Raw genomic sequence first — 12,424 nt, 5'->3', positions numbered from 1 at the left:
GCGCGTCCCCATAGCAAGTGAATTGAAACGAACCTTCTTTCAGCCTCTTCTAACCTGAATGAAGCTTAGAATTCCATAGCCTCAAAAAAGCACCAAAACAGGTCTCCTCTTTTATTTTACTACTGTAACCTCATTTCAAAATGAAACTGAAAAATAACAACTGACATAGGAAGTAAACATCTGGTCCTATATGGTATTAATTGCGCTTAAACCTGCGTTACTTGGAAGTACATAAAAAAAATCGCCTTTTCTGACTATTTCTAGTCTAGCGTTTGAAGTCATTGAATGGCGCAAGCCATATTTTATTAAAAAGAGGACATTCTCCTGATTAAAATGATGCCCCACTTGTACCTTGAAACTTAAATGACTCACGTACATTATATTTCATTTTTTTCCCCGTACAACAGTATCACTCATCTTGTTGTGAGTTTAGGTGTTTACTAATGCGGATGAGTATTAGTAAGTAAACCGGAAACTGCAATAACAACTTCTAGACAAAAGCAGAAGTTCGTCACTGCGCTGTTGCACAGAGTCTATAAGCCTCTCAGTACTTGAACGATGTTGTGGAATCCATCACGTGGACTTCTGGACATTTTGAGGGAGCATCGAACAACCACCAGGAACATCCTCCTCTCAAATGGACCAGCAAAGTCGATGTGAATATGCTGCCAAGGAGCTCCGGGCCATGGCCAAGGATGTAGAGGTGAGGTACAGGGAGATTTCTGGTTTTGCTGGCACGACAAGCAGGTCTTGGATTTCTCTTATATTTGTGAGTCAATATTGGGCCACCAGATTTAGCTTCGTGCTGGAGCTTTCATTTTCACCACACCTGGGTGCCCCACGTGCAGATCCTCCAAGACTCTTTGTCTAAGGTTAGGTGGAACAATAACTCTCTGTCCCCACACTAAACAGTCCTGCATTAAAGAGAGTTCCCCTTTTCTGATGAGGAATGGTGTCAATGCATCATCAGAGTCCTTGGTGGATGTAAACCCAAAAACATCACAGCTTTGATATGACTGTTAAATGTGAGGTCTAAGTCTATCAGAACACCAAGATTAGGCACTTGATCCCTGGTTTTAAGGGCCCAAGAATCCAGCTCTTTACTAATACTTGTTCTTTTATTTTTGCTGCCAAACACAATAATCTCAGTTTAATATTGGTTTAATTGTAGACAATCTTGGTTCATCCAGGTATTTATGTGCTCTATACAGTGACACAGAGAGTCTACTGAGCTGTTGTCATACGGTTCAAGAGTCATATATTTGAGTATCATGGGCATAGCTGTGGTAGTTAATGTTGTTCTTCTGTAGAATTTGGCCCAGAGGTAGCATATAGAGATTGAACAGAAGCTGCCCGAGAACTGATCTCTGTGGAACTCCGCATTTCATAGCCACCCTATCACCCTATCATGATTACCAATGGTGACAAAGTAAGTCCGATCATCTAGATAAGATCTGAAACAATCAAGGACTGTCCTGGAGAGTCCTACCCAATTTTCCAGCCTATCTATACATGTTCCATGATCTACCGTGTCAAATGCTGCACTGAGATCTAATAGAACTGTTATTTTATCAGAATCAGTATTGAGCCATATTTAATTTAAAACTTAAATCAGAGCCGTTTCAGTACTGTGTGGTGAGGTCAGAAACCTGACTGAAATTTGTCTAAGAGACCGCTTGAGGTCACAAAATTGCTGAGTCGATTGAAGGCAACCTTCTCAATGATCTTGGCTATAACTTGGCTATAACCTATATTGTAGGTTTGAGTCCCTTTTGAGCCAGTTACATTTTTTGTTATTTTTGGAAAATCTGTTGCCATTAATATGTGGACAAAGTCATTCCCTGTGTTTGACAGAATTATTGTCATATTTTTTCTATTTAAATGAGCTAATCTAATGTGAAGATAACTTGTTGAAAGTGTTGGTGAGGAAGTGACAGGACAAGACATATGGACACGAAATATGGCGGGCAGCCCGATGTAATCCATAAAGGCGCCAAATATTTCTCCTGTTTCCATCAGTTCCTAGGTACTGTGCCGTTACTGCCAGATGTTGTCAATTTGAATCCCGCTGGGGCCAATTAATTTGCCCACCTATTAATGGAAAGGGATTTTCCAAAAGAAACTCATTTGGAACGGGGTCCTTCGGGATTCGAACCGACAACGTCGGGCGGGTAAGACACTGGTTTAAAATAATCTTAGACACAATGCAGAAATAAAATCCATGAGCAACGACCGAACTGTAACAAATATGACGTTCTGTGTCTTCCACCTAAAAAAGGCGCCTACAGATTTTGCGCAATTGCGCAGTTGATGGCTGAAGTTTTCTGTCCTTTTGTGCTTTTGGTTTACTTACGGTAAGGTGGACCCGCAGTATCCAGTACGCGATCAGGTGATCCGCTAACAACAGAGCGTAGGCTGACTAGTAAAATGACATACAGCAAATGTCGGATCATAATTCGTTCACGTTTTCGGATCAAATGTGAATTTGAGGCGCACCACTGGAGATCCAATGTAAAGATGTCGCGATAGAAAGGGTACGTGGAGGCGGATTTCTAATATCTTAATTTATGAAACACCACATTTTCAGAGGAAACATATTGGCTAAACACCACCAACATGGGGCTGTGCTACAGTTTGCGTCCCCGGCTCTTCGGGGACCTGAGCGGGTCTATATCCAACGCTACCTCGGACTCAGAGCAACCTCCAGATCCAGCTGTACCTTGCCGAGCCGGGGGACCTCGTCAAGAGGACACTGGGGGATATGGCGAGACCTCGTCGCTGCGAGACGGCAGCGGCCAAGTACGCCATGGGGACACAGGCAAGCTTCCGCCCGGGGAGCCCCGCGTTAGAGACAACTCGGGCACGGATGGAGTACTCATTCAGAACGGGGGTGGAGGCGGAGGAAGCAAGGGAACTGGCAAGGACCGCAGTCGACGCTTACATTTGCTGCAGAAAACAACTAGCACTCAGAAACAAAAAAATTGGGATAAATTGCTGGTGGAGGAGAAGGAGGCCGAGAGGGAGGCGAAGAAAGTCAGCAAGAATATTGACAGAGTGCTAAAGGAACTCAAACGAGAGTACAAACAGACTCATCGGTTGCTACTGCTGGGTATGTTGACACCTTGATTACATGTTATTTAACCGTGACCCCTTTTCTCGTGAGAAATGGGCTTTCAGGAGTCTCTAACGGTCACGTACAGCCCATTCTAGACAGATGTCAGTGCTTGACTATGCTTATGTCACTGTTTTCCACGTGAAATGGTATCCCCGACAGGCGTCATTTGGCTGAGCTGAAGATGGAGGTTGTGTAGCTAAGGCTACTCTTGTCGTGGCTACCTATCGGTTTTGGTTGCGTTTGTTGTTCGTGTTGTCCGTGGTTATTGTAATGGACATTTTACGTTCCACACGTACACTCAAGATAGCGTTCCGATAAACAGTAAAACTGCGACAGAAGTCACGGACGCAGGCAACAGGATATATCTCCACAGTGACGTAGTGAATACATACGTTTTCAATGTTTTGGTATTGTCTTTGTATTCAGTATGCTGAGTAGTTGATAGTAAGTCCACTGTGTACCTGGGTTTCTATTAGTTCTTATTCACAAATGGTTTAGGCTTCCACAACGCTAGAAATATTATCTGTAGAATGGCCCTTCTCATTTAAGTCGATAATGTCAAACTACCAGGGTTAAACGTTCCTACTATATATTATATTTCTATGCCTCCACAATTCTAAGCATTTATACATTGGGGCTGTTGTGTCAGTGTGCTCGGAAAGATGATCTATTCCATAAAACGGTTGTTCTTCCAAAATATCGTAGTAGCAATCTGACAGGTGGTAAAGCCCGATATGGAGTTGTCTATTGACTCTTTATGGTTTTCGGCTGTAGTCCCATGATTGGGAACTATGACAGGGTTGAGGGGCTTCAACCAACCAGAACTCACCTTGGGGGGCTGCATGACAAAACCCCATGACTGGTTTACCGCAAGTTCTGATGGCCGGTCACTAAGACCCCTGTACTGATCAAAAGGTGTATTTGCGGACGTGGACTGAGAATAACTGCATGTTCGCATACACGTTTTTCAAATGCCATCTAGGGCTTTCTAACTCCCAACAGTCAAATATTCTTCAGCAGGAACTCCACACCTGCCCTTGTAACTCTCAGCCCTCCACACACCACCCTCTCATTTATGCATGTTGGCATCCTCCACGTTCATATATTACGCAGGGTGTCAGTGCTGTGGGAAAGATTCAGCTGGTTATAAATCACTGGTCATATCCCTTATTCCTCTTTCTCTGTCTGCGAACCAGTTGAACTGTTAGGCTGAGTGGCTGGCAGCCATTTCTGGAAAGCCAAAGTTTACACTCAGAGAAGCCAGTGGCGTTTATCAAAGACATCAACAGGAAGTGTCGGCCTGAGTTGTATAAAACTAGTCGGTGCTAGAAATGCAGGGTTGTCTTGGGTGTCTTTCAGTTGGGGGCCCTGGCAATCAAACCATTAGAAGCAGCTTAGATGGTGAATGGAAACAAACTGCAGACGTAATGTTCCGCTTATTGTTATCACGTACATTTTGGCCATTTTTACAGGATAAGGATTTTTCTAACAGCCAGAATAATGGATGTCTCTGGCAACAACTTTAAATCTGTGGAGGGGCTGGGTGAAAACGTCATGGGAATTGTGCACGTTTAGCAGCGGGGACAGAAGTCTATGCTACAGCACTGAGTTACCACCAGCTGATGCAGGCGCGCTGCGTCTCCCCACGTGACGGCTCCTCGTCATTGTTGCCATATAACTATCTGTCCGTTCAGACTCGTAACACACTGTCTTCTGTCCCCTCGTTACGCACGTATACTTTTCATGACGTCGACTGCCAACCCCTCAATAGATCTCCATTGTCTGAGCGAGTCTTATCTTGATTTGAGGTGATTGATTCCTGTCAAGTCGGTGCAATTATTACAAAAGCTTTGCTGCGCCGGCTTGGCTACAGCTGTACTTGTATATCAAAATGAACAACAAGTGGTCACTGTGCAAAAGTATTCCATGTTTTAAAAGTTTGGAGTATGGATATAGTTCGTCCTGTCAACATTTGAGTGATCCCCAACAGTTTCCCCCTATGGTTATCTAGGACTCACGCATCGGGTTTGTTGCTAAACAACCGTTCTATTTATGTTGAAGCTAATGTAAGTTAACACAGGCTCTTCACCGCAGGTGGGCCAGAAAACTTCAAGGGTGCCAGGCTGATCAGGTTATAAGCAGTTAAATTGACAACTTATTCAACTATGAAAACTCTCAAAAACTCTAGCAGTTTTAACCAAGTCCTTCACTACTGTCTAGACTTCTTTTTGAGAGTCTCTCTTTCAGATTCAAGGGTCTAAGACATTAACTAAATCTGTAGCTAGCTGTTTAGTTGGGTAGCTCTTCCCCTTAAGCTACTTTTTTAATGCAGCTATTAGTCATATTATTAACAGGCTTAACAGTTATAATATATTTATTTATTTAGCCGTTATTTAACCAGGTAAGTTGATTGAGAACTAGTTATTGTGTTCGGTGACATCCTGGACAAAGGCAAGATGAGTCAACACAAAACCACATGTTAAATGTTTACAATAAATACAAATAAACACGTAATACAAGGGAATAAACAATGACCATTAAATTACACTAAATGTGGAGAGACAGGTCTATGTACAGATTAATCAGGTGCATCAATCAGTTAGCAGCTTGTTTAATTTATTTTTAAGGCTGGGAGGTTAAAGTAAAATAGAATAGTAGAATAAAATGTCCATTAGAATATTTTTGTATGTACTACTCATAGGCATACTACACTCATATTATATTTATAACAGTCAACACTTCTACCCATATTGTTCATATTCCCCATTTTACACTCTTTAAAATTGCTGCTATTTTACATTATGTATATTATTGCTATGTTTCTGCTTTATATATTTCTTAATTCTTACTGTGTAGATGTCATGTGCCAGAATGATGCTGTATTATTGATAAATAATCTTTGACCTGAAATTGAGCTAAAAGAGACTTGAATTGAATAGGTTGATGCCAGAGTGTAAAGGGGCAATGTGTCTGCCAATGTGAATAAAGATAAATGTTTGTAAATTAAGAACTTTTCTGGAGGCCTGGTTATAATCCTTCTACCTCCAAGGGGAAAACTGTGCCATTCTGTCCCTCAGAGAGACAGTTCAACATACCCCCCCCCCCCCCCCCCCCCCCATTGCTGTACATAAGTATTGGTTCCCACTTCCAAATCAACTTACCTGGTTGAATAACAGAAACAAAAAAATTGTAAAGGATTGGCATGATGATATTTACAAGGGTATTCCTGTCAGTGTGAGCATGTTGATTCTCATAACAAGAGATCAGTTGTTGTTTTACCTTCAGACTGAAGCTGGATGATTTGTTTCAGAGGAGCCAATACAGCCATACATCAAGGCACTGGTGTCCATATGCTCCAACTACGAGGGGGGGGGGGGTGCCTGGGGGGACAGGCAGGTTCAAGGCGACCTCGACTGAAGAGCCTACATGTAGGTGTTTTGGTATTAAGGAGGAGATGTTGGATGATGATGGTGCTCTGTTGTGGAGTGTGCGAGTGGCCAGTTAGGTACAGGGCAGTGTCGTCGGACGGAAGCTGGACCAGGGAGTAATCGTCTGTAAGCGCAGCGTCATTCATACACCCCTATACCCATGGGTATGGGCAGGGATGCGGACCGAAGGCCCACAGATTTGACACACTGCACCCGGTCACTGCACCCGGTCACTGCACCCGGTCACTGCACCCGGTCACTGTACGCGTAATCCTAAATTTGCACTCAGAGATTGAGTCCAGCAGCGTCACAAAATGCCCCCTGTTCCTTAGCATGCTGCTTTTAAAATGGGAATGTGGGGGCTCTCCGGCCACAGTTGTCCCATGGTCAAAAGAAGGGCGCCACACTGGAAAGGTGGTGCCAGTGTTCCCCCCTGGGCCTGGGCCTGTTGTTGCTGCCCGGCCAGAGGGCAGGGTGGCGGCTGAGGACGGGCATTATGGCGTGGCGTCGGGGTGTGTTAACTGTTCTTTTTTAAAGTGGACACGTTCCACATGGAGTTACAGGTCCGCCAGTACAGGTAATCTGGGTCCCTTTATCTGTTTGTATAAGTGATTGGCAGGTGTTTTCTTGACTAACGGTACGGTCTTAAGAAAACAAGTGTAGCTAGTATTTCATTGAATGGAACTCAATTCATAGATACATTTTTTTGTCATGGGGTGTTCTGGAATTTGGATCGTAGAAAATACATTGCACATGTTTACATTCGAGAATTTCTGGGCTCCAATCCGCCTGGAATTCTACTAATTCTGCTCCCCATCAGATAAGGTCCTTTGTCTTATTAGTCTAGACCTGATTTACATTCGAGCCACTTGACTTTGATACTTTGATACTTCGATATGCTTCGGTACACTGTGTTCTGATTTGGTGGCTGGCCAATGTCTCCACTGATTCCAGGAAAGAAAGCAGAGAATCCATTGTTAGACCTCATGTACACAGTGTGTGTGTGTGTGTGTGTGTGTGTGTGTGTGTGTTAGTCTGTCATTAGCAGCTTTCCTATGCATTCCTGCTTGCTCACAAAGTATACACTCTCCTTCCTGTACTCTGCTCTCTAGGGAAGATCAGGTAGTATGGTGGTTGATTCACCATTATTGTTTTGTGTGAAATATTTAATTTAATAATGTTCAATATGAAAGGTTAGATATTTGGAGGTTGATGAACATTGCACATTTATTACATTAATTAAAATGTCCATATTTTTAACTTAATCGCTTCTGGTCTGCGAGCAGAGGGATATGTGGACTGACGCAGAACTATGTGCTGGAACCAAAGTTCACTCCGCAGAGAGGAAATGACACTCCAACATCTGCTCCCAGCATACATTTGGATCAATAGGGAACTTATCCCATCAGCCACAGGTCCAGGGTCAGATTTAGCTCTGCCATAGGGAAAAGGGTGCCATGCGGCGTGTACACATGATGTTGTCTACCTGATGCTGGAGGTCAGGAGGAAGGGGTACTTTAACCTGGGCTCAGTGTGAAACTGATCTAGGATATGGTCCCTCTGTCCATGTTAGGCTATTGATCCTAAATGCTAAATGGGTCCTAAACCACTCTGAAATGCTTGATACATATGAGCCCTTATCCTGTGGATAAGTTGTTCAATGCACAGCCTAACTTGTCGATTGCCCCACCCAAACCCAGTAGGAGACATCCAGAACTGCCTCCTCTGCACTCCTCCAGGTCCACCTCTTGGCATCCTGGAAGAAACCTTGTAAAAGCGGGTGAACTTTGTCACTTCTCTTAAGTCAGTTTTATCGTTGACCATCATAACCGAACTTTGCTACCAACACTCCCTTCTCATCGCCTGCTCGTTGTTGCTAGTGAAATTATGACCAACAGGAGTTATTGAAGTTTCCTTGACAGGCTGTCAGACCTGCCATTCGTGTAAAGTGGCTACTTCACAGTGTTCCCCACATGGTCTTATTGGCCCATGTGACTCTGCCTGGGAGTTAGGTCCAGGGTGGGTTGTAGTACCCGTAATATATGTACTTCATTTGTGTGTTGATAATACTTGCCCTGTTGTCAACAAATTCCAAAAAAAGACCAAAAAGTGAATACCTTTAGATTTGTTGTGGCTTGACACCTGAGAAGTAAACAGCCTGGATGCCAGGCCCTAACGAACTGAAACCAGGAAGTTGCTTTTGGTTGGCGCACTTTGACCTGTCTGCTGACCCTAATCTAATTCCAATCGATAGCACGCCTTAACAGCTGACCGAGCGTCCAGGTAGAGACGCTTCCTGCTACACGGCTAATGCTGAACAGCTAGGTTTCAGGAAGTCATGGCCTTGCGATGTCGACCGTGGTGTAACCATGACGCCTGCTGTAACCATGACGTCCACTAGAGGGTGTTGGGGGGTTTACTGACCGTGCCGACCTATCCCCCCAGACACAGGGATTCTTGAAAACACTAGTCGCCTTTCAGTGGACGCCTCTAGCCTGGTCACTGAGCCGCTTGTGCTCTTTCTCAAGTCCACTGTAATTGCCCTGACATGACCAACCCACTTTAACAGTCACCCAGGCTACCCGTCACTTTTCTTCCGATAACAAATTGCATCTTTATTTTTCACTTTTCCGTGGACACACATTTCGCTTTATCCTAAGTGTATAGTCACAACAGCAGGGATTTGGATTTTGAATGTTTTGGTGGAATTGAAGCCCCTGTCTTGGCCAGCTTCATGCTCTCCCAGCTGAGCTCCAGCGAGCAGCACAATGGCAGATGGAAGAACTCCCTAAGGAAGAAACCTCGCTGGGAACTAGAACAGCACTCATGTAAACATTAGGGTTTTAGTGTTATTCTATTCTAGTCCATTCTGTTTTAACCATGCTTTAGTTCTGTTATGTACATATTTTATGATATTTGCTATTATCCATTGGTAAAGTAAAGTTTACAATGCACTGGATTATTTGTATTCCTTTATTGAATGTAACATGTTGTATATTAAAATAGAAACCTGCTAAAACAAACATACAATCTATCATGCCGCCCAACGCAGCAGCCATTTAAACAGGCCGTTACAGTAAACATTCGTGAATATGCGCAGTACCGTACATTCTCCGGCCCTCTAGTACAGGGGCTAAACTGTCAGCTGCGCGCCAGTGTGGAGAAATACCGCGGCGCCGTGAACCCGCTTTCCCACGGGTGCTCGCGAATGCTTTTGGACTGGAGTCTCCTTTGCACACGCGCACAATAGAAAACAGAATCCCATGGAGAGTTTATCTGACGACAGGAGGAATACAGAGGCCGACTGAAGCCGTGTGAATGCAAATGGAAGAAGTCATAGGAGTTGGCAGCAGAGGAGCAGCGGCTGTTTCGGAAGAGCTAGGCATGATCTCTTTGAGCCGCTCCTAGGTTATGGTTTTACTTTTGTTTTAGATTTTTTTAAACCGTGTGGGTTTTTCTACTGTTGTTGTGAACTTTTTACTTGTTTTTAGGGGACGATTGCTTTAGGCCTTTTATGTAGGTAAATGATACACAGTGGCCCTGTGTTATGGCGGTATATTATTTACTTTATAGACTACACTGACAACGCTCAAACCTAGGTCAGGCCACCCCGACGGATACCGACTCGTAAGTTTCTGTATCGAAACTACCCAACGACCCAACCCTCCAATCGTGTCTGGTGCAAGCGGTTAGTCTCTTCACTCTCGTCGTTTTTGGGCTGATAAACTGTCCGCTTCAGGGTCTGGGCTAACATTTATGATTGTAATGAACCCCCTACCTCTGTCACAGAACGTATAAAGTGATATGTGAGCGGATTGTAGGTGTGTGAACAAGCAGTATCAGCGTTATTACATAGTAGCGAAGGTTCTTCTGTGGCTTTGGTTCACGGCTACTTCCTGGTACAACAGAGAGAGGCAGTGCTGAGTTAAAGAGACCGAATAGACATTTAGATAGAAAAATACTGAGAAGAGGGAAGGAACGAGATAGGAACATTTGGCCTTTTTCCAGAATTTGAAAATCTCCATTCTCTAGTGCATTTATATTGTGTTGTCTCAACATTTCGAGGTGTTTGAAGGGACGAATCAAGAATTCGTTTGGATGACTCGGATGCCGAAGGAAGGTCCGGCTGGTTGCGGCTAAAAAGGAATCGTTGCGGGCAGAACACAGCCCTCCCAACGCCGCGGAGAATCGTCGCACAGATTTTCTTTCGCACCATTGTTTTTTTATTATCACATCTAAGGCTATTAATTCGTATTTTTGATAGACGAGGTAGGTTAACGGAAGATGGGTTGTTTGGGCAACAGCAAGACTGAAGATCAACGCATCGACGAAAAGGCACAACGAGAGGCGAATAAAAAAATTGAAAAACAATTGCAAAAAGAAAGACAAGCGTATAAAGCGACGCACAGGCTTTTATTATTGGGTAAGGTTTAATAAACGTCTCCGCACGAACACCATTTGATTTAAATGTCATTATTTTATCCCAACACGTATTTGACAGCTCTGGCAATATGTCTTGGGGGTGGGTATTGATGGAAGCGAAGCCTAGCAATTGGCTTCATTTCGACCACATTTCTATTAATTTCCAACGGTAACAAGACGACCCTTATCGTTCCGTTATCGGGCTCATCGTAACATTCTGTCCTGTTTGCTTCATTCCAAAGGTGCTGGCGAGTCCGGGAAAAGCACTATTGTAAAGCAGATGAGGATTCTACACGTCAATGGTTTCAACGCAGAGTGAGTACATGCATCCACTGTCATAACAGGGCCCCGGCTGAATCTCCATTTTACATACAGGCTGGGACATGTACCTATTTCAGAACACATTTGATTACAATCAAGCCCCTCTGTCTACCAGAGAGACTGTCTTAACTTTAATGGGCTGTAGTGTACTGAACAGATTTTTCTCAGACACTGCAGTGCCTAGGCCCAGACTGTAACACTGAGAACACAGACAGGGACCAGCTCCTAGCTAGCTCCAGCACTGATCTCTCACACACTCTCTCACTCTCTCTCTCTCTCCTGGCCTGCTTACGCTCGACACGAACACTGGGCCGCATAGTCCTCTGTATGAGACGCGAGCGCTCACGGCCTGTTATTACTGCAGTCTCATTGTTGACTGTTATGTAGTTACGTGTGTCGTAACCGTGTCAGCTATTACTGGCGTTGTGGGCCTACTGTGTTGAGAATGTGCGTTGCTGCGAGGCCTTCGGCACATGTGACAGAGATGGTGACCTGGCTGATGCACACAGGCCCGTGATTGTATTGGTCCGGACGTCTTTCAGCTCACGGCAACCTCCCGGTTTATTGAGGCGGCGTATTGGGCCTGGCACCGTGGGGTGGGGTTTAGTATTGGGCCTGGCACCGTGGGGTGTGGTATTGGGCCTGGCACCGTGGGGTGGGGTTTAGTATTGGGCCTGGCACCGTGGGGTGTGGTATTGGGCCTGGCACCGTGGGGTGGGGTGTGGTATTGGGCCTGGCACCGTGGGGTGGGGTGTGATATTGGGCCTGGCACCGGGGGGTGGGGTTTAGTATTGGGCCTGGCACCGGGGGTTGGTGTGTGGTATTGGGCCTGGCACCGTGGGGTGGGGTGTGGTATTGGGCCTGGCACCGGGGGGTGGGGTTTAGTATTGGGCCTGGCACCGGGGGTTGGTGTGTGGTATTGGGCCTGGCACCGTGGGGTGGGGTGTGGTATTGGGCCTGGCACTGGTGGGTTGGGTGTGGTATTGGGCCTGGCACTGGTGGGTGGGGTTTAGTATTGGGCCTGGCACTGGTGGGTTGGGGTGTGGTATTGGGCCTGGCACTGGTGGGTGGGGTTTAGTATTGGGCCTGGCACTGGGGGGTGGGGTTTAGTATTGGGCCTGGCACTGGTGGGTGGGGT

General features: G+C 45.2%; 1 protein-coding gene across 3 annotated transcripts in view; it reads left to right on the top strand.

Annotated features, from left to right (window-relative positions):
* The first annotated feature begins 2,361 nt into the window (after window positions 1-2,361).
* LOC105030514 (guanine nucleotide-binding protein G(olf) subunit alpha) overlaps window positions 2,362-12,424 on the top strand; it is a 40,997-nt gene continuing 30,934 nt past the window's right edge. For 2 of the 3 annotated variants that reach the window (XM_034290826.1, XM_029117585.2), the window contains exons 1-2: window positions 2,362-3,109; window positions 11,208-11,280. In XM_034290826.1, coding sequence (XP_034146717.1) covers window positions 2,617-3,109; window positions 11,208-11,280 — 566 coding nt within the window. In that variant the 5' untranslated portion in view covers window positions 2,362-2,616. Of the gene's footprint in view, window positions 3,110-9,737; window positions 10,967-11,207; window positions 11,281-12,424 lie in introns of those variants that run through there. The other variant, XM_029117587.2, reaches the window with a different exon arrangement.

This window comes from Esox lucius, chromosome 3 (genome assembly GCF_011004845.1).
Source record: "Esox lucius isolate fEsoLuc1 chromosome 3, fEsoLuc1.pri, whole genome shotgun sequence".
NCBI lineage: Eukaryota > Metazoa > Chordata > Actinopteri > Esociformes > Esocidae > Esox > Esox lucius.
Note: the sequence above shows the minus strand (reverse complement) of the source record. Positions and strands in the feature narration are given on the sequence as shown.